Source organism: Phocoena sinus, chromosome 14 (assembly GCF_008692025.1).
Source record: "Phocoena sinus isolate mPhoSin1 chromosome 14, mPhoSin1.pri, whole genome shotgun sequence".
In the NCBI taxonomy this organism is placed as follows: Eukaryota; Metazoa; Chordata; class Mammalia; order Artiodactyla; family Phocoenidae; genus Phocoena; species Phocoena sinus.
In genome coordinates, this window is record NC_045776.1 from 72,806,089 (window position 1) to 72,829,553 (window position 23,465).

Genomic DNA, 23,465 nt, shown 5'->3' on the forward strand with positions numbered 1-23,465 from the left:
AAGGGAGCTAAGGAATTGGCAGTAGGATTGAGAGAAGTAGGGTATTTGCAGAAGTGGAAGTTGTGAGACTTACTGACTGTCATCACATTTGGGAAGTAAGAGAACAGGGTGTCGAGAATGCTGAGGGAATCATGATATCATTCCTTAAGACGTTTGGGTATGAAGGGAAGAATAATGACTTTAGTTTTGGACGTGTTGACTTGAAAGAACCTTCTGTGGGACACCTAGATGGAGAGAACCAATAGGCAGTTGTAAAAATAAAACTAGAATCCAGGAGAGAGACACAGGCTTTACTTCATCACTGAGCAAAACCAGTAAAATACTATTGATAATTCAAGTGTACAGAGTTGGTAGATGTTTTGGTACTTTTTAACTTGGGAGTGGAAGCACATATTGCCTATCATATGGAGATGGCATTTTTTACATTAATGTCATTTAACATCCTGTGAATGTTAACTAATAATAGCTGTGAAGCTATACGTTTACTCTTTATGTTAAGCTAGCAGATCTGTGTTTTAATTATGTATTTTGTTAATGCTAATTTATACCTGTTTTCCTTCCTAAAGACAAAAATAAAACTTAGTGGGGTTTATAAAAATCCATCAGACTGTAAACTCCATGAGGACTTGCTGCCATGTGATTAAAATTTTTTTCCTCTTATTTCTCTAGGGCCTATTCCCTGGTGGATTCCAGTCAAGTGTCTACATTTCTGATTTCCATTCTACTTATAGTCTATGGTAGTTTCAGGTAAGATGCTCTCAAAATGGGATTGATTTCTGTTGGAAGTGGAAGAAGCGTTGCTCTGAAAATGTTGGCACCAAAACTTATTGCTTCTGTGAGGAAAAACATGACTTTGACAGGAATTGAGTTGAACAGGATAATTCTTATATTTATTCTTTGGTTGGCTTCTGTTAAAACACTTCTTGGTTTTGCTTATGGCTTTGGCATTTTAATGCAAACAAGCAAAAACTAATTGCTTAAATTCTGGTTCTGAAAAAAAGGATTCACGTAAATACACTCATTGAGAGGGTTAAGGAGAGTCCTTGACAGTGATTCTTCAGAGTCTCAAAGGGGACATAAAGTTTTTCTTAATTAAAAAAAAGGCACTGACCTACGTTGAGCCATATGAGACTGCTGATACTCACATTTTTGATCTACACAAATAATTTCATGTGGTTCCACCTACTTTTATGAGGATTGTGCACGGTAGGTAGCATTTACCAAGTATTCCCTCTGCTGACCTTCTCGAAGTTCCCATCCTAGCAAACAGCTATAGAAATACAAAGGAAAATCAGGAAGCTAGATACTCCCTTCTTTTCACTGTTCTTACTTTGGAGGAGATTTGGTGGTTGTATAACTCAAATAGTTTTGTGGCTGATACATTTAAAAATGAAGGCTGCCTGAGAAATTTTAAATTGAGAACTTGAAAAGGAGCAACAGTGATAAACGAAATCATCAGGCATAAGGATTTTGAACTCTCCAGTATTATATCTGGATTTTAATGGGTATTTGGTAAAATCATAAGACTTCCAGGCTTTATCTCAACACTGAGTAGGACAAGTAAAATACTGTTGATAATTCCAGTATCAGTTGATAAAAGTTTTAATCATTGAGACTTCAGCTGGGAGCCCTAGGTTCATAACCACTCTTAGGAAGCATTAGTCAAGCCAGGGCAATTTAGAACCTCATCAACATAATCCTGATATTTTGTATCTCTATCCTTTGGACAAGTTTTTGTTTTTTTCTTTTTGAGTGTATGTTTCAACATTTCAAAAGTCTTTAGGGCTTCCCTGGTGACGCAGTGGTTGAGAGTCCGCCTGCCGATGCAGGGGACACGGGTTCATGCCCCGGTCTGGGAAGATCCCACATGCTGCGGAGCGGCTGGGCCCGTGAGCCATGGCCAGTGAGCCTGCGCGTCCAGAGCCTGTGCTCCACAATGGGAGAGGCCACAACAGTGAGAGGCCCGCGTAACGCAAAAAGAAAAAAAAAAACTATGATTAAAAAAAACCTTTAGACTCACAACTCTAATACTCCTTTCATTAGCTCATATGACATTTTCTTTGGCACATACTTATATACTGTGTACATTTTTATATTTTAAATCATTTATATTCTGATTATTATCTAACAAAAATATTTTTCATTATCTTCATACTAATTTTTAGTAATTTGATATTTCTTTGTATTACTATCTTATTCCACTCTTTCTGGACATGTGAGTTGTTAAAGTGACCATTTTTTTATGTATTCTTTTGCTTTGGCTGAAAAATATCCCTAAGATAAATATCCAAAAATTGAAAAACTTCTCCAAAGCGTATGAACTGGCTCTTACTACATATTGCCATGTTGTTTTCCAGAAGGGTTATACCAACTTAGAATTGGGCAAGTTTTAAACAAAATTTTATGTAATAAATATACCATAGAATTATATTATGTGGATGGAAAGGATTTCTCTGGTACTTCTCATTATTTTACAAATGAGGAAACCGAGGCCCAACAAGATGAGGTAACTTGCTAAAGATTATACAACTAGTTGGTAACAAAATCTGGATTGGAACCCAGTTCTTAAGACTTGTGGTCCAATACTATATGTCTTTTATACTTTAGTAATGCACTTTCTGCAGAAAATAAATCATGATGCCTTTAATTATACATTTAAATTTACCTCATTTTAAGTAAATTTGCAAGTATTTCCTCCTCTTCTGTTTTCTGGAAAAGATTACGTGAAATTGTGTTACTTCTTTTTTAAATATTTGATAGAAATCACCAGAGAAGCCATCTAAAGATGGAAGATTTTGGGGGGTTTGGCTTTGGTTTTTCCTGCTTTATTCATCTTTTTTTTTTTTAAAGAATTGGTAAAGGCTTTTGTGTGTGTGTGGTAAAATATACATAATATAAAATTTAATATTTTAATCCATTTCTAAGCATACAGTTCAGTAGCTGGTAAGGGCTTTTTAAAACACATGTTACTATCTTTTATTTTTAAATTTTATTTTATTTATTATTTTTGGCTGCATTGGGTCTTCATTGCTGCACGCGGGCTTTCTCTAGTTGCTGTAAGCAGGGGCTACTCTTCATGTGGTGCGTGGGCTTTTCACTGCAGTGGCTTCTCTTGTTGTGGAGCACGGGCTCTAGGCGCATGGGTCTCAGTAGTTGCGGCATGCAGGCTCAGTAGTTGTGGCTCGTGGGCTCTGGAGCGCATCCTCAGTAGTTGTGGCTCATGGGCTTAGTTGCTCTGCAGCATGTGGGATCTTCCCGGACCAGGGCTCGAACCCGTGTCCCCTGCATTGGCAGGAGGATTCTTAACCACTGTGCCACCAGGGAAGCCCACTATCTTTTTATTATAGCCATTCTAGTGCTAGGGTATGAAATATCTCATTGTGCTTTGATTGCATTTCCCTGATAACTGAGATCAGGTTGAAAAGATGTTGAGCATCATTTAATGTACTTGTTAGGCATGTGTTTTTCTTCTTTGGTGAAATGTCTATTCAAATCTTTGCCCATTATAAAATTGGGTTGTCTTATACCAAATTGTAACAGTTCTTTAAATATTCTAGATCCAGGTTCTCTCTCAGTCACATGATTTGCAAATATTTTCTTCCAGTATCTAGCTTGCCTTTTCATTTTCTTAACAGTGTCTTTCAAAGTGTAAACATATTTTATTTTGATAAAGTCCAGCTTACCAACTTTTTGTCTTGTGGAGTATGCTTTTGGTGGTGTACCAGAGAACTCTTTGCCTTATCCATGAGCACAGTTTTTCTCCTATATTTTTACGTTTTACATTTAAGTCTATAATTCATTTTGAGTTGATTTTTGTGAAATACAACTGAAGTACAAATCTAAATTCGTCTTTATGAATATGACTATCCAGTTGTCCCAGCACCATTTGGTGAAAAGACAGTCCTTCACCCATTGTCAAAAATCAGTTCTCCATAAGTGTAAAGATTTGTCACGGGACTCCCCATTTCTTTTTTAATAAATTTATTTATTTTAGTTATTTATTTTGGGCTGTGTTGGGTCTCATTGCTGCACACGGGCTTTCTCTAGTTGCGGTGAGTGGGGGCTACTCTTTGTTGTGGTGCACAGGCTTCTCATTGTGGTGGCTTCTCTTGTTGAGGAGCATGGGCTCTAGGTGCATGGGCTTCAGTAGTTGTGGCTTGCAGGCTCTAGATCACAGGCTCAGTAGTTGTGGCATACAGACTTAGTTGATCCGTGGCATGTGGGATCTTCCTGGACCAGGGCTCGAACCCATGTCCACTGCATTGGCAGGTGGATTCTTAACCACTGCGCCACCAGGGAAATCCAATTGCTACTGCTTTTATAGTAAATGTTGAAATCTAGTAGTTTAAGTCCTACAGCTCTTTTCTTTTTCAAAAGTGTTATTATGGATAACACTTATATGGCTATACATTTATATGGTTATAATGGCTATTATGAATCCTTTGTATTTCCATATTAAGTTTAGGTTCAGCTGGTCTGTTTCTACAAAAATTCTTCTGGGATTTTGATAGGTATTGTGTATCTATAGATCAGTTTGGGAAGAATTGCTATCTTAATAATATTGAGTCTTTCAATCCAGGGACCTGGAATGTCTTTCCATTTATTTAGATAACCTTTTATTTTTCTTACTAATGTTTTGTAATTTTCAGTGTACAAGGTTTGCACCACTTCTGTTAAACTTATTCCTAAGTATTTTATTATTTTCGATGTTATTGTTGATGGAATTTTTCCTTGATTTATTTTTAGATTTTTCATTGCTAAGTATATAGAACTATGAATGATTTTAAAATATTAACCTGGTATCCTATAGCTTTGCTGAACTCATTTATTAGTGCTAGTAGTTTTTTGTGTATGGATTTCTTGGAGTTCCCTACATGCAGGATAATGCACCCTGCAAGTAAAGACAGCTTTGCTTCTTCCTTTCAAATCTGAATGCCTTTTATTTTATCTGTTAATTTCTAGGATAGCTGAAAGTATTCAACTGTGATTGGAATTTGTCTGTTTTCCCTTACATTTTTGTTGATTCATTTTTTTTTTTTTTTTTTTTTTTTTATGCGTTACGCGGGCCTCTCACCGTTGCGGCCTCTCCCGTTGCGGAGGACAGGCTCCGGACGCGCAGGCTCAGCGGCCATGGCTCACGGGCCCAGCCGCTCCGTGGCATGTGGGATCCTCCCAGACCGGGGCACGAACCCGCGTCCCCTGCATCGGCAGGCGGACTCTCAACCACTGCGCCACCAGGGAAGCCCTGTTGATTCATTTTTAAAGTTATTTTGTTAAGTACAAAAAGGTTTATGATATTATATCTTGGTAGACTGTATTTTCAAATTATTATCCAGTAGCCCTTTTTCTTCTGTTTTATGCTTTTTGCTTTGAGTTTTATTTTGTCTGACATTAATATTGCTATACCTGCTTTCTTTTGATGGTATTTCATTTTTAATTTCTTTAAAACATTTATTTTGAAACAATTTCAGACATAAAAGTTATAAAATTAGTACAAAAAATTCTCATATACTCTTTACCCAGATTCCTCAAATGTTAGCATTTTACCGTTGCTTTCTGTCATTCTTTGTGTGTGATAAAGATAAGTACATTTTTTTTTCTGGGAAAAAAAAATCTGACTGCCTTTAATCTTTCCTCCTCCTTCTCTCCTCTTTTTTTTTTTTTTTTTTGCATCTTTATTGGAGTATAATTGCTTTACAGTGGTGTGCTAGTTTCTGCTTTATAACAAAGTGAATCAGTTATACATATACATATGTTCCCATGTCTTTTCCGTCTTGCATCTCCATCCCTCCCACCCTCCCTATCCCACCCCTCTAGGCGGTCACAAAGCACCAAGCTGATCTCCCTGTGCTATGCAGCTGCTTCCCACTAGCTATCTATTTTACATTTGGTAGTGTATATATGTCCATGCCACTCTCTCGCTGTCACAGCTTACCCTTCCCCCTCCCCATATCCTTAAGTCCATTCTCTAGTAGGTCTGTGTCTTTATTCCTGTCTTACCCCTGAGTTCTTCATGACATTTTTTTTTCTTAAATTCCATATATATGTGTTAGCATACGGTATTTGTCTTTCTCTTTCTGACTTACTTCACTCTGTATGACATACTCTGGGTCCATCCACCTCATTACAAATAGCTCAATTTCGTTTCTTTTTATGGCTGAGTAATATTCCATTGTATATATGTGCCACATCTTCTTTATCCATTCATCCGATGATGGGCACTTAGAGTGTTTCCATTTCCTAGCTATTGTAAATAGAGCTGCAGTGAACATTTTGGTACATGACTCTTTTTGAATTTTGGTTTTCTCAGGGTATATGCCCAGTAGTGGGATTGCTGGGTCATATGGTAGTTCTATTTGTAGATTTTTAAGGAACCTCCATACTGTTCTCCATAGTGGCTGTACCAATTCACATTCCCACCAGCAGTGCAAGAGTGTCCCCTTTTCTCCACACCCTCTCCAGCATTTATTGTTTCTAGATTTTTTGATGATGGCCATTCTGACTGGTGTGAGATGATATTGTAGTTTTGATTTGCATTTCTCTAATGATTAATGATGTTGAGCATTCTTTCATGTGTTTGTTGGCAGTCTGTATATCTTCTTTGGAGACATGTCTATTTAGGTCTTCTGCCCATTTTTGGATTGGGTTGTTTGTGTTTTTGTTATTGAGCTGCATGAGCTGCTTGTAAATTTTGGAGATTAATCCTTTGTCAGTTGCTTCATTTGCAAATGTTTTCTCCCATTCTGTGGGTTGTCTTTTGGTCTTGTTTATGGTTTCCTTTGCTGTGCAAAAGCTTTGAAGTTTCATTAGGTCCCATTTGTTTATTTTTGTTTTTATTTCCATTTCTCTAGGAGGTGGGTCAAAAAGGATCTTGCTGTGATTTATGTCATAGAGTGTTCTGCCTATGTTTTCCTCTAAGAGTCTGATAGTGTCTGGCCTTACATTTAGGTCTTTAATCCATTTTGAGTTTATTTTTGTGTATGGTGTTAGGGAGTGTTCTAATTTCATTCCTTTACATGTAGCTGTCCAGTTTTCCCAGCACCACTTATTGAAGAGGCTGTCTTTTCTCCACTGTACATTCCTGCCTCCTTTATCAAAAATAAGGTGTCTGTATGTGTGTGGGTTTATCTCTGGGCTTTCTATCTTGTTCCATTGATCTATATTTCTGTTTTTGTACCAGTAACATACTGTCTTGATTACTGTAGTTCTGTAGTATAGTCTGAAGTCAGGGAGCCTGATTCCTCCAGCTCCGTTTTTTTCCCTCAAGATTGCTTTGGCTATTTGGGGTCTTTTGTGTTTCCATACAAATTGTGAAATTTTTTGTTCTAGTTCTGTGAAAAATGCCAGTGGTAGTTTGATAGGGATTGCGTTGAATCTATAGGCTGCTTTGGGTAGTACAGTCATTTTCACAATGTTGATTCTTCCAATCCAAGAACATGGTATATCTTTCCATCTATTTGTATCATCTTTAATTTCTTTCATCAGTTTCTTATAATTTTCTGCATACAGGTCTTTTGTCTCCTTAGGTAGGTTTATTCCTAGGTATTTTATTCTTTTTGTTGCAATGGTAAATGGGAGTGTTTTCTTGATTTCACTTTCAGATTTTTCATCATTAGTTTATAGGAATGCCAGCGATTTCTGTGCATTAATTTTGTATCCTGCTACTTTACCAAATTCATTGATTAGCTCTAGTAGTTTTCTGGTAGCATCTTCAGGATTCTGTATGTATAGTATCATGTCATCTGCAAACAGTGACAGCTTTACTTCTTCTTTTCTGATTTGGATTCCTTTTATTTCCTTTTCTTCTCTGATTGCTGTGGCTAAAACTTCCAAAACTGTGTTGAATAAGAGTGGTGACAGTGGACAACCTTGTCTTCTTCCTGATCTTAGTGGAAATGCTTTCAGTTTTTCACCGTTGAGGACGATGTTGGCTGTGGGTTTGTCATATATGGCCTTTATTATGTTGAGGAAAGTTCCCTCTCTGCCTGCTTTCTGCAGGGTTTTTATCATAAGTGGGTGTTGAATTTTGTTGAACGCTTTCTCTGCATCTATTGAGATGATCATATGGTTTTTATACTTCAGTTTGTTAATATGGTGTATCATATCACGTTGATTGATTTGCGTATATTGAAGAATCCGTGCATTCCTGGAATAAACCCCACTTGATCATGGTGTATGATCCTTTTAATGTGCTGTTGGATTCTGTTTGCTAGTATTTTGTTGAGGATTTTTGCATCTATGTTCATCAGTGATAATTGGCCTGTAGTTTTCTTTCTTTGTGACATCCTTGTCTGGTTTTGGTATCAGGGTGATGGTGGCCTCGTAGAATGAGTTTGGGAGTGTTTCTCCCTCTGCTATATTTTGGAAGAGTTTGAGAAGGATAGGGGTTAGCTCTTCTCTAAATGTTTGATAGAATTCACCTGTGAAGCCATCTGGTCCTGGGCTTTTGTTTGTTGGAAGATTTTTAATCACAGTTTCAATTTCAGTACTTGTGATTGGTCTGTTCATATTTTCTATTTCTTCCTGATTCAGTCTTGGCAGGTTGTGCTTTTCTAAGAATTTGTCCATTTCTTCCAAGTTGTCCATTTTATTGGCATAGAGTTGCTTGTAGTAATCTCTCATGATCTTTTGTATTTCTGCAGTGTCAGTTGTTACTTCTCCTTTTTCATTTCTAATGCTGTTGATTTGAGTCTTCTCCCTTTTTTTCTTGATGAGTCTGGCTAATGGTTAATCAATTTTGTTTATCTTCTCAAAGAACCAGCTTTTAGTTTTATTGATCTTTGCTCTCATTTCCTTCATTTCTTTTTCATTTATTTCTGATCTGATTTTTATGATTTCTTTCCTTCTGCTAACTTTGGTGTTTTTTTGTTCTTCTTTCTCTAATTGCTTTAGGTGCAAGGTTAGGTTGTTTATTCAAGATGTTTCCTGTTTCTTGAGGTAGGATTGTATTGCTATAAACTTCCCTCTTAGAACTGCTTTTGCTGCATCCCATAGGTTTGGGTCATCTTGTCTCCATTGTCATTTGTTTCTAGGTATTTTTTGATTTTCTTTTTGATTTCTTCAGTGATCACTTCGTTATTAAGTAGTGTATTGTTTAGCCTCCATGTGTTTGTATTTTTTACAGATCTTTTCCTGTAATTGATATCTAGTCTCATAGCGTTGTGGTTGGAAAAGATACTTGATACAATTTCAATTTTCTTAAATTTACCAAGCCTTGATTTATGACCCAAGATATGATCTATCCTGGAGAATGTTCCATGAGCACTTGAGAAGAATGTGTATTCTGTTGTTTTTGGATGGAATGTCCTGTAAATATCAATTAACTCCATCTTGTTTAATGTATCATTTAAAGCTTGTGTTTCCTTATTTATTTTCATTTTGGATGATCTGTCCATTGGTGAAAGTGGGTTGTTAAAGTCCCCTACTATGAATGTGTTACTGTCAATTTCCCCTTTTATGGCTGTTAGTATTTGCCTTATGTATTGAGGTGCTCCTATGTTGGGTGCATAAATATTTACAATTGTTATATCTTCTTCTTGGATCGATCCCTTGATCATTATGTAGTGTCCTTCTTTGTCTCTTCTAAGTCTTTATCTTAAAGTCTATTTTGTCTGATATGAGAATTGCTACTCCAGCTTTCTTTTGGTTTCCATTTGCATGGGATATCTTTTTCCATCCCCTTACTTTCAGTCTGTATGTGTCTGTAGGTCTGAAGTGGGTCTCTTGTAGACAGAATGTATATGGGTTTTGTTTTTGTATCCCTTCAGCCAGTCTGTGTCTTTTGGTTGGAGCATTTAATCCATTTACATTTAAGGTAATTATTGATATGTATGTTCCTATTCCCATTTTAATTGTTTTGGGTTTGTTATTGTAGGTCTTTTCCTTCTCTTGTGTTTCTTGCCTAGAGAAGGTCCTTTAGCACTTGTTGTAAAGCTGGTTTGGTGGTGCTGAACTCTCTCAGCTTTTGCTTGTCTGTAAAGGTTTTAATTTCTCCATCAAATCTGAATGAGATCCTTGCTGGGTAGAGTAATCTTGGTTGTAGGTTTTTCTCCTTCATCACTTTAAATATGTCCTGCCAGTCCCTTCTGGCTTGCAGAGTTTCTGCTGAAAGATCAGCTGTTAACCTTATGGGGATTCCCTTGTGTGTTATTTGTTGTTTTTCCCTTGCTGCTTTTAATATGTTTTCTTTGTATTTAATTTTTGACAGTTTGATTAATATGTGTCTTGGCATGTTTCTCCTTGGATTTATCCTGTATGGGACTCTGTGCTTCCTGGACTTGATTAACTATTTCCTTTCCCATATTAGGGAAGTTTTCAACTATAATCTCTTCAAATATCTTCTCAGTCCCTTTCTTTCTCTCTTCTTCTTCTGGAACCCCTATAATTCGAATGTTGGTGCATTTAATGTTGTCCCAGAGGTCTCTGAGACTGTCCTCAGTTCTTTTCATTCTTTTTCTTTATTCTGCTCTGCAGTAGTTATTTCCGCTATTTAATCTTCCAGGTCACTTATACGTTCTTCTGCCTCAGTTATTCTGCTATTGATCCCATCTAGAGAATTTTTAATTTCATTTATTGTGTTGTTCATCGTTGCTTGTTTCATCTTTAGTTCTTCTAGGTCCTTGTTAAATGTTTCTTGCATTTTCTCTATTCTATTTCCAAGATTTTGGATCATCTTTACTATCATTATTCTGAATTCTTTTTCACAGAGACTATTTCCTCTTCATTTGTTAGGTCTGGTGGGTTTTTATCTTGCTCCTTCATCTGCTGTGTGTTTTTCTGTCTTCTCATTTTGCTTATCTTACTGAGTTTGGGGTCTTCTTTTTGCAGGCTGCAGGTTCGTAGTTCCCGTTGTTTTTGGTGTCTGTCCCCAGTGGCCAAAGTTGTTTCAATGGGTTGTGTAGGCTTCTTGGTGGAGGGGACTAGTGCCTGTGTTCTGGTGGATGAGGCTGGATCTTGTCTTTCCGGTGGGCAGGTCCACGTCTGGTGGTGTGTTTTGGGGTGTCTGTGGACTTATTATGATTTTAGGCAGCCTCTCTGCTAATGTGTGGGGTTGTGTTCCTGTCTTGCTAGTTGTTTGGCATAGGGTGTCCAGCACTGTAGCTTGCTGGTTGTTGAGTGAAGCTGGGTGCTGGTGTTGAGATGGAGATCTCTGGGAGATTTTTGCCATTTGATATTATGTGGAGCTGGGAGGTCTCTTGTGGACCAGTGTCCTGAAGTTGGCTCTCCCACCTCAGAGGCACAGCACTGACTGCTGGCTGCAGCACCAAGAGCCTTTCATCCACACGGCTCAGAATGAAAGGGAGAAAAAGTAGAAAGAAAGAAAGGGAGGGAGGGAGGAAGGAGGAAATGAAAGAAAGAGGAAAGAGGATAAAATAAAAGGTAAGATAAAATTAAAAAGTTATTAAAATAAAAAAGAATTATTAAGAAAAATAGTTTTTTAAGAAAAAAAACAAAAACAGATCTAGAACCCTAGGACAAATGGTGACAGCAAAGCTATACAGACAAAATCTCACACAGAAGCATACACATACACACTCACAAAAAGAGGAAAAGGGGAAAAAATAATAAATCTTGCTCTCAAAGTCCACCTCCTCAATTTGGGATGATTCGTTGTCTATTCATGTATTCCACAGATGCAGGGTACATCAAGTTGATTGTGGAACTTTAATCCGCTGCTTCTGAGGCTGCTGGGAGAGATTTCCCTTTCTCTTCTTTGTTCGCACAGCTCCCTGGGCTCAACTTTGGATTTGGCCCTGCCTCTGCATGTAGGTCACCGGAGGGCGTCTGTTCTTCGCTCAGACAGGACGGGGTTAAAGGAGCTGCTGCTTAGGGGACTCTGGCTCACTCAGACCTGGGGGAGGGAGGGGTGCGGATGAGGGGCGAGCCTGTGGCAGCAGAGGCCGGCAGGACGTTGCACCAGCCTGAGGTGCGCCGTGTGTTCTCCCGGGGAAGTTGTCCCTGGATCCCGGGAACCTGGCAGTGGCGGCTGCACAGGCTCCCCGGAAGGGAGGTGTGGATAGTGACCTGTGCTCGCACACAGGCTTTTTGGTGGCAGCAGCAGCAGCCTTAGTGTCTCATGCCCATCTCTGGGGTCCGCACTGTTAGCCGCGGCTCGCGCCCGTCTCTGGAGCTTCTTTAAGCAGCGCTCTTAATCCCCTCTCCTAGCGCACCAGGAAACAAAGAGGGAAGAAAAAGCCTCTTGCCTCTTCGGCAGCTCCAGACTTTTCCCAGGACTCCCTCCTGGCTAGCCGTGGTGCACTAACCCCCTGCAGGCTGTGTTCACACCGCCAACCCCAGTCCTCTCCCTGCGCTCCGACGGAAGCCCTAGCTCCCAGCCCCAATCGCCCTGGCGGGTGAGCAGACAAGCCTCTTGGGCTGGTGAGTGCCGGTCGGCACCGATCCTCTGTGTGGGAATCTCTCCGCTTTGCCCTCTGCATCCCGGTGGCTGCGCTCTCCTCCGTGTCTCCGAAGCTTCCCCGCTCTGCCACCCGCAGTCTCCGCCCACGAAGGGGCTTCCCAGTGTGTGGAAACTTTTCCTCCTTCACAGCTCCCTCCCACTGGTGCAGGTCCCGTCCCTATTCTTTTGTCTCTGTTTTTTCTTTTGTCCTACCCAGGTACGTGAGGAGTTTCTTGCCTTTGGGAAGTCTGAGGTCTTCTGCCAGCGTTCAGTAGGTTTTCTGTAGGAGTTGTTCCACGTGTAGATGTATTTCTGTTGTATCTGTGGGGAGGAAGGTGATCTCTGCGTCTTACTCTTATGCCATCTTCCCGATCTCCCCCCTTCCTTCTCCTCCTAATTTCTGTTCGTCAGTAGTGATGTTCCCTCTTCCATTTTCTATTTTAGTCATTTGTTTTCTGTCTTTTTTTTTCTTTGTTAGTCTAGCTAAAGGTTTGTCAATTTCATCTTTTCAAAGAACCAACTTTTGATTTCATTGATTTTTCTTTTTCTTTTTTCTATTTCACTTTTCATTGATTTCTACTCCAGTCTGTCATTTCCTTCTTTCGGCTTGCTTTGAGTTTATTTTTGCTTCTTTTTCTAAATCCTTAAGGTAGAAGCTCAAGTTTCTGATTTGAAACCTTTCTTCTTTTTTTAAATTTATTTATTTTTGCAGTACGCGGGCCTCTCACTGCTGTGGCCTCTCCCGTTGCGGAGCACAGGCTCCAGATGCGCAAGCTCAGCAGCCATGGCTCACAGGCCCAGCCACTCCGCAGCATGTGGGATCTTCCCAGACCGGGGCACAAACCCATGTCCCCCTGTATCGGCAGGCAGACTCTCAACCACTGTGCCACCAGGGAAGCCTCCTTTCTTCTTTTTTAACATAGGCATTTAAAGCTACAAATTTCCCTCTAAACACTGCTTTAACTGCAACCCATAAATTTTGTTATGTTGTATTTTCATTTCATTCAATTCAAGATATTTTTCCTGGTGATTTTTTTCTTTGACCTATGGGTTCTTTTTAAGTGTGTGGCTTACTTTCCTAATAATTGGAATTTGTCAAAATTCTCTGTTATTTAAAAGAATTTCATCAGCCTCAGTTCTGCTGTGCTCAGAGACATACTTTTTATGGCTTTAATCCTTTTAAATATTTGTGACTTGTTTTATGGTCTAGCATATGATGTGTCCTGGAGAATGTTCCATATGCAGTTGGAAAAATCAACCTACAACAGAGTGTTGAGAGCAGGGAGTGATATTGTCTGGTTTGTGTTTTAGAAAAGTTGGTCTAGGTTCTGTATGGGAAATAGATAGTTGAGTAAGAGGGAAGAGTGAAATAAGGGAAACATGGGAGACTGCTGCTCTAGTATAGGCCAAAAATGATGGTGCTTTAACTAAGCTAATAATGGTGGAGTGAGATATCAGCGGATTTAGGACAGGATTGCTGATGGAATGGATATAGTGTGTGAGAGAGAAGAGTCAAGGGTGACTCCAAGGTTTATGGCCTGAAACAGCTGGACCCCCAGTGATGGTGCCATTTTTGAGATGGGAAGCTCTAAGAAAAGCAGATTTTTCATGGAAACTTGATACACAAAGCATACACAATTTGTTAAGAGACTGATATTGGTTCTAGTTTGGCTCTTGCCACTGTTTAATTTGGGGCAAGTAACTTAACCTCTGTGAACCCATATCTTGAAAGTTGTTATTTCATTAATTATGAGTACTTTAACTATAATTTATAACAATAGTGGCATAGTGTTAACTATATTCTGATTTGTAATACACTCTCTCTTTAAGCTTTCCAGAGTGATTTGTAAGTGTATTGTTTTAGTAGTACTTAACCAAATAGTTTTACAACAGATTTTCACATCTAAGTATTTAATAAACAAACCAGACTGAAATTACTGTTTTGATAGGTCAAAACTTGTCACATATTCTAGTTCAACGGATAGTTTCTTTTTACTCATTGACCTGTGATCATGTGGGGGCTTTTAGGAATGCCTCTTATCAAAAATATCTCTTTGTGGTAACAAAACGAAAATTGCAGTAGTCAGTGAGGTAAAACTGGTATCAGGTTAATTTCCTTGATTCTTGCTTTAATGTGAACAAGGGATAGCTAGATGAAGAACTGACCTGTTGCTTATTTGGTTGTGGATTCCTTGATGAAAATACTTAAGGGAGTTCTTCATTAAGACACAGCCAGTTGGGTGCCTAGGGTGCTGAATGATGCTTCCCAATCTATCTTGCTCTCTGACTTCTACCACTTCTACCAGCTTAGATGCCTCTCAATTGTTGTGAGTGACTTCTGTTTCTTACTCTGAGGGGATTGGGTAGAGATGTATGATTTTTATTGGCTATTTTAATTTTTTTTTACTTAGACCTTGACTATATTAAAGAAACCTGATGAAGAAAATAGCTGACATTTTACTGAACATTTATGTACCAAGTACAGTGCTAAGTGTTTTACATAAAGTCTCACTAATCCTCACATCAATTCAACAGGATAGGTATTGTTATTCCCATTTTATAAATGAGGAAACTAGGGCCCAGAAATGTTAAGTAGCTTACCCAAGTAATAAGTGATAGAGCTGGGATTCAAACTCAAGCAGTACTTTACTGCTGCTGGCTATTGAGAACAATAATAAAATTTTAAATATGAAGCAAATAAATTGATCTGGTAGTAAAGTCAGAAGGAATGAGAAGCTTTCTTAAAAACCCCTTTTTGATGATTTTTTTTCTTCAGCAGTGGTTCTCAGACCTTATTGTGCATAAAAATCACCTGGGGAAGATTGTTCAGTAGGCTTAGGATGGGGGCCCAGCACCTCATTCAGGTGACCTACACAACACACTTTGATAAACTCTTACCTAACACTCAGTTGTTGGTTCTTCATTGCTGGTAGCATTTTACGGACCCATTCACTGATATGTTATTTAACTTTTACAACTCTGTTGAAGTTCTCCTGAAGTTCTCAGAGTTTCCCTTTTTGCTAAATCAAAAAAGTTTCCCCTCAATCCTCATCCTTGATAAGCCTTGATGGTTTACCATCACTTACTATTGCAAATTTCTCCTCCATTGGCTTCCATGATTCACTTTCATGCTCCATTCTATATAGGACATGCACAAAAAAATGCTTCTTGAATTTGTTTAGCCCTATCCCTATTGCCCCTCCAGATGCCTAGCCAAATATTAATATGTTCTTATCTCCTCTGATTTGGGACCATAAAAATATATTATTTGCTCATTTAAATTATTCCATTTTATTTGTTTAGAGCTGGGATGACATGGAGAAAATCATAAAATACAGGATAAAAGATTTGTGAATTGTACTGATTATTTACCCACAGGCTTTCACATTTCAAAGTACAGAGGGGAAAACTGTGCCAAATAAAATGAGATTGTAAAGCCCAGAACAAATCCTTGATTTAGGAACCCTTAACGTTCGCCATCCCTTGGCTGAGCTTTGCTAGCTGGACTTCCTATATTACTTAAAGATGACACCTGTCTCTCAATCTTTCCAGCTGCTCAGGAAAAAAACAGTATAATTACTCATCTAATATGTATGTCCCCAAAGCCTTTGACAAATCAACAGGAGAACATTAATGGAGGGGAGAGAGGAGGAGAAAGGGACTGTCCTGATGGGCATATGGACTCAAGAATCACAATGTGAGGATGATTTAGAATTTCTTAGGCAGCTTATTACTGTCAGGACACTTAAGTTCTGTTCCATCAGGAATCATAGACAAAAAAATAACAGGTTGGAAGTAGATGTAGGGACTTCCCTGGTGGCGCAGTGGTTAAGAATCCGCCTGCCAATTCAGGGGACACGGGTTTGAGCCCTGGTCTGGGAAGATCCCACATGCCGCAGAGCAACTAAGCCCGTGCACCACAACTACTGAGCCTGCGCTCTAGAGCCTGCGAACCACAACTACTGAGCCGGCGTGCCACAGCTACTGAAGCCCGCGTGCCTAGAGCCCATGCTCCACAACTAGAGAAGCCACCACAATGAGAAGCCTGTGCACCGCAATGAAGAGTAGCCCCCCCTTGCCACAAGTAGAGAAAGCCCACATGCAGCAATGAAGACCCAATGCAGCCAAAAATAAATAAATTAAAAAATTTTTAAATGAAGTAGATGTAAAATGAAATCAAAAGGAAGATATACTTTATGATCAATAGACAAATAGATAATATATAATTATAATACATATATCTCTGTATATGTGAAGTTGCCGTATAAAGGAATAATGGAACTTTTATAGAGTAACTGCTACCTTTTTTTTAAGGCAAGCACCTACCTGTGCTTTCTTTAATGGTGAGGATGGTTTATTTGCTTATACCCAAACCTACTCTAGGAAGACAAACTCATCAGGTTAATAAGACCACAGAGATGATAAGAAATGCACTTTATATGATTGTGTTGCCCCTCATACTAAATGCATGTAATTAAGTTAGATCAGGTTAACCAAAATAAGTCTGACTGTGGTTCACGAATGTCATGATGTGTTTATCACACACTGATGTGTGATATGCTTATCTTTTGAATTGTTCTTTTTGCCCTCTCATAACCTGTCCTACTTTAAGAAAACATACAGAAATCTGAATTTATTAGATAATGTAGGGAATGGTTATGTACATTGTAAATATGTATATGGACAAGTTCCTTGATATATTTAACAGTTTTATCAGTTCCTTTTTCAATGTTCCATTTATAAAAATCACTAACTTTTCTAGGAACACACATTTAGTGTAAAGCCAAGTTCAGCCATATAGTGTTTACCTTGACCAAGTGAATTCTCCCCCTTCATTGTGCTTGCTTCCAAAACTGAAATGATCAAAAAACGTGGTACTCTTAAATTAAAATACTAAAATAAAAAATTTAAATTTTCCTTTCTCCTCCAATATTCACAGTTGTACTCTGTTATCAGAATTCAAACAGATGAACAAGTATAACTTTCAGTAAATGTGTTCTCAGCTCCATTTTGCTTCCTGCAGTTGTTTATTTTTGCTCTGCCCTGTCCAAAAGGATTTCAGACCATTTATTAAGTTTTACAAGTTGTGATGAGATAAGGTAAATTAAAATGGGGCCAAAGAAAAGTATGGGTGGAGACAAAGTAGAGTCAAAAATAAGTCTAAAAGTGTATACCATATTGGCCAGCACCCTTACTACTGGTGGTCTATGGACACCACAGTAAGCTTTCTAGCAGCCAACCTTCAGAAGAAAGAAAGAAAAACTTTACAATGTCCTTGAATAAAAAGAACCCAGTTGTTCAGGTGAATTGCAATTATTCTTGGTCTTAAGATCAGACAGACCTTTATCCCAAAGACCCTCAGAAAGAGGATGCAACATTGAATTTCATAGCATCCATAATAGGCATTCATTGTTTGTTGAATGAATTATAGTACCCTTCAATATAAGCTGGTAGCATTTTGTGAAAATAGATTTCAGCAAAAGCAATTTTGCCAAAACTGGGGAGACACAGCCAGCAACAGAAAGCTGTGGTCTAGATTGCTAGCTTACTCTAATGTTACATTGTACAATACCTGGAGAAATTAATGGGTTATTAATTCTTCAACTGATTATTCCTGAATATTGATTTCTTGATAAATGTGGGCAGCGGTCCAGATGTGTACTCCGTGGCTGGCTGAATACAGACCTCTTTGTTCTTACAGCACATTTGCATTTTTATCACAACCAAGGAATGTAAAATGGCCTAACTATAAGCCCATGTTTCCCCTTGTCCTCAGCAAGCAGTGGAAGTTCTCATGGGCCTAGGACTTTCTCAGAAAACCCTGTATAATCCAGTCTAGTACCTAAAGATACTAATAGTTGATTTCCTAAAGTTCTGTTCCTTACAATACAACTGAATTAGTTTTAGCCTGAAAAAAATTTGGAGCAAATATAACCAGATCTCAGCCACAATAAAACCTTATTAAAGCACTCAGAGAATGTTAAACTACTTCCTGATGTACTGTCTGTGATAAACTACTTGTTAAATGTACATCAAAGTGACCAAAAAATGCACCCTGGGGTTTATACTTACACATCAACTTAAATTTGAAAAATGTCGATCAGTTGTCATTCTTTCTGACACTACTTATCTAGCAGGCTCAGTTGTCGGGTTATACCCCACCCATCAAGATCAAACCATATCATCTGCTTGTAAAAGGTTGCTTTTCTTACTATTTCTTCCTAATAAGGCAGGATATATGCAGTTCATCCAAAAATAATGTCAGATCAAGTTAACCCAAGGAGAAATAGTCTTAGCTTTTTTTGTTGTTTTTAAATGAAAACGAGTTGTATGTATTGATGTGGAAAGGTAGTCTTGGCATACTACTGAATGAAAATTAACTTGTGAGATGACATATTAATCCTCATTTTTTTAAAAGGCAAAATATATACCAAACATATATATCTCTGGAGATAGGGATTATAGGAGTCTTTTGTACCATTCTCTATTGTTTGAGTTTTTAAATAATCATATATATTACTTTTTCGTAAAAAAATATAGAAGTTTGGTTGTTTTGTAAGGGGAGATGATACAGCCAAGGCAGAGAGGTATAATAAGAACCTTGGTTTCCTTACTATAGGGATAATAATAGAGCATCTCTGTATAGTTTGCTAGGGCTACCATAACAAAGTGCCACAGACTGGGTGACTTAAACAGCAGAAATTTACTTCCTCACAGTTCTGGAGGCTAGAAGTCCAAGATTGAGGTATTGGCAGAGTTGGTTTCATTCTGAAATGGCTTATAGATGACCATCTTCACATGTAGATGGTGCCCTTCCTGTGGTCTTTTCTCTGTGTGTGCATGTGTCTAGTGTATCTGTCTCTCTCTCTGTCTTAATCTCCTCTTCTTATAAGGACAGCAATCATATTGGATTAGGGTCCACCTTAACAACCCCATTTTAATTTAATTCTCTCTCTGAAGGCTCTGTCTCCAAATGCAGTCACATTTTTAATTATAGTTATTCTATGAATCAAAAGAAATATTGACTGCAGAGCTCCTAGCATAGTGCCTGAAAGTATAAGCTCAATAAAGGTTAACTATTAAAAATATTTTAATCCACGGCTGCATAGTCAGAAGACCATCTCTTCTACTTGGATTCTTAGTAGTAGGTTCTTAATGTAGGTCTATATGAGCATTGATAATTGGAAATTTGTCTGCCTCCTACAACTGACACCCGTAACTTTTTCCTGTTTAGTTATAGTTGGTGAAAAGACAAATTGAAAATAGCAACTAATACGCTATAATTTAGATGGCTTTTTCCATAATGGTAAATGGTTGTCTGTGATGGAACAGCCATAGCTCAATCTTTTTGTTAGCATATAAACATTGATTTCAGTAACCTAGACTTGCTGTTTGTTAAGCAGATAGCTAAGATACAATCTGGATGGAATATCTAGTAATAACATTATGATGTATAAATATATTATATGTTATTGCATAGTAATAACAATAGGGTTGTGATGGCAGGGGTTGGGGGATTGAAGGGTAGTCTTCTATGAAGATGGAACAAACTGTTCTAGGTCCAGCCAAGCAATTTCATATCTGGAGAGTTAATAAAGATTGCCAAGTAAGTTGGGATAAAGGCCCATAACTCACAATGGTCTCTGGATAGCTCAGGAGGCAGGGTCTTCTACAGAGGCTCTGTTTAACAGCTTAAGTTTGCTGTCAGCTATGCAGTGTAGGTAACCATTACTAGACCACAGTCATAGAAGCCTGGGATCTGCTAAACTTAGGTCTAGGATGTCATTTTATAAAGCTGGAATGCATGTATCTTCCATGTTTGAGCAAATATATGGGGCCTCACAACCTCATTTAGCCAGATTTCTGTTTTGTGTAATAGTGACCCATGGTAATATTATTCCATATGTACAAGAAGTTAGGTAGGTACATAGAAGATATTTTTAAATACCCAAATCAAACTTCTGGACATGAAGACAACAATGTCTGAGATCAAAAATACATAGGGTTAGATTAAGAGCAGTTAGACATTACAGAAGAAAAGATTAATGAACTTGAAGGCACAGCAATAAAAACTATCCAAAGAGAATTAGAGAAGAAAAAATAATTTTTTAAATGAAAAGTGTCATTGAGCTATCATTGGAAATCAAAGAGCAATCTCCAGTGGCCTAATATGGTAATTAGGATCCTTGAAAGGAAGAGAAGAAAGAGGGGGACTGAAAAATGCTTGAAGAATGAATGGCCAGAATTTTTCCAAACTTGAAGAAAACTATAACCCACAGATTCAGTAAACCCATAGCACAGGAACCGTGAAGAAAACTACACCAAGGCACATCATAATCAAATTGCTCAAAACCAGTGATTAAAAAAAATCCAAAAAGCCGCCGAGGGGGTGAGGGGATGGGAGGTGGGAGGGAATCCGATTTCTCACTGAAAACAATATAAGTGAGAAGACAGTGGAACAACAGCTTTAAAGTACAGAAAGAAAAACTGTCAACATAGAATTCTATGGCAAATGTATCTTCCAAAAGAAAAGGCAAAATAAAGATGTTTTAAGACACACAAAACCTGAAAGAATTCTTCACCAACCAACTTGCACCACAAGAAGTGTTAAAGGAAGTACTTCAAGCAGATTAAAAGTGGTACCAGTTGGAAGTCTGGGTCTACACAAAGGAATGAAGATCACCAGAAATGACGCCTACATGGGAGCTCCCTGGCAGTCCAGAGGTTAGGGCTTGCTCAGTGCTTTCACTGCTCTGGCCTGGGTTCAGTCCCTGGCCAGGGAACTAAGATCCTGCAAGCCATGCAGGACATAGCCAAAAAAGAAAAAAAAGAAAAGAAAAAGAAATGGTGACTACAGTGATAAATATAAAAGGGTTTTTTCCCCCTTATTATTTAAAACTCCTTAAAAGATAATTGTATGAACAAAAACAATAATACAGTATGGCGTTCATAGCATAACATGTAAAAATAAAATGCATGGTAATAATAGTACAAAGGTTGAGGGGGAATAAATGTACACTGTTATCAGGTTTTAATATTATATATGCAGTACTGCCATATAACTTGAAGGTAGGCTGTGCTGATTAAAGATGTATACTATAAACTGTACAACAGCCACTAAAACAAAAGAGCAGAGACAGCTAATAAGACAACAGAGGAAATAATACAGAATCATAAAAAATACTGTGTTAATCCAAAAGAGGGCAGGTAAAGGGGAGCAACAACAGAAGAGATAGGACAAACATGATAGTCTCAGACCTGATCGTAACAATAGTCACATTAAATGAAACTGGCCTAAAAACTCCAGTTAGAAGATAGCAGTTGTCAGATTGAATTAAAAAGCAAGATCCAATTACATGATGCTTACAGAAAACACACTATAGATATAAAGCCAGAAAAAATTTAAAGTAAAAGGTTGGGAGAAGATACACCTTATACTCATCAAAAGAAAGCTGGAGTGGCTATATTGATTCAGATAAAGCAACTTTCAGAGCAAGGAATATTACCACAGACCAAAAACCATATTTCATAATGATAAAGGGGTCAGTTAAGCAGTAAGACATAATAATCCTTAATGTTTGTGCATCTAATAGATTTTCAAAATATATGAAGCAAAAACTGATATAACTTCAAGGAAAAAGTAAAACAAACCCACAAATGTAGCTGAAGATTTTAGTACCTCTCAGTAATCGATAGAACAAAGTAGTCAGAAAATCAGTAAGGATATAGTGGCTTAAACAATATTCTCAACCAGCTTGACCTGATTGACATTTATAGAACACTCCATTCAACAGTGGAATACACATTCTTCTCAAGTGCATGTGGAACATTTACCAAGATAGAATGTATTTTGGGACATAAAAAAAAATTCTCAGTAAATGGATTCAAGGCATACAAAGTATGATCTCTGATCTCTGTTAGTCAGCTGGGGCTGCCATAACAAAATACCACAGATTGGGTGGCTTAAACAACAGAAATTTGTTTTCTCAAGTTCTGGAGGCTGGAAACCCAAGGTCAGGGTGCCAGCATGGGTGGGTTCTGTTGAGCACTCTCTTCCTGGCTTGCAGATGACCTGCTTCTTACTGTGTGCTCACATACATGGTCTTTCTTCAGTGTGTGCATGCTCCAGGAGAGAGAAGGAGAGAGCGCGAGAGTGCACACGCAAACTCTCTGCTTTCTCTTCTTAGGATACTAATCCCATCGTGAGGGCCCCTCCCTCAGGACCTCAGCCAGATTACCTCCCAAAGGCCCCATCACCAGATACCATCCATCACATTGAGGGTTAGGGCTTCAACAAATGAACTTTGTGGGGGACACAAACATTCAATTCCTAACAAATCACGATTGAATTGAGCAGAAAGAGCTCTGGAAAATTCCCGGATGTTTGGAAACAAAAATAACACACTTCCATGTATCAAATAAGAAATCAAGAAGGAAATTAGAAAATACTTTGAATTAAAACAAAGTGAAAACACAACACACCAAATTTATGGAATGCGGCAAAAGCAATACTTAGGGAACTGTAGCTCCAAATGCCTGGATTAGAATAGAGCAAAAAGTATCGATGATCTAAGCTTTTACCTTTCTTAATAAACTAGAAAAAAGGAGCAGATGAAACCCAATTCAGTAGACAAAAGGAAAGAATAAAGATCAAAACCAAAGTAAATCAAATAGATTTCCTCTACTGGAGAAAAATCAGTGAAACTAAAAGCTGATTTTTTTAAAGAATCAATAAAATCAGTAACCCTCCAGCCAGACTAATCTGGGGAAAAAAAGAGAAGACACAAACCTAATATCAGGGGTAAGAGAGGTGATATTACTAGAGCCTACAGATATTAAAAGGATAATAAGGGACTACTATAAACAACTTTATGCCAATAAATTTGACGACTTAGGTGAAATGGACAGATTTTTTTGAATGGTACAATCTACCAAAGCTCACTCAAGAAGAAATAGGTAGGGCTACCCTTGTGGCACAGTGGTTGAGAATCCGCCTGCCAATTCAGGGGACACGGGTTCGAGCCCTGGTCTGGAAAGATCCCACATGCCACAGAGCAACTAAGCCCGT

The 23,465-nt window shown here is 38.3% G+C and overlaps 1 protein-coding gene across 2 annotated transcripts in view; it reads left to right on the plus strand.

Moving 5' to 3' along the window:
• The window catches only part of SPPL3 (signal peptide peptidase like 3), a 117,938-nt gene that overhangs the window by 68,548 nt on the left and 25,925 nt on the right, over nt 1–23,465 (plus strand). For both annotated transcript variants that reach the window (XM_032602489.1, XM_032602490.1), the window contains exon 2: nt 670–747. In XM_032602489.1, coding sequence (XP_032458380.1) covers nt 670–747 — 78 coding nt within the window. The remainder of the gene's footprint in view (nt 1–669; nt 748–23,465) is intronic.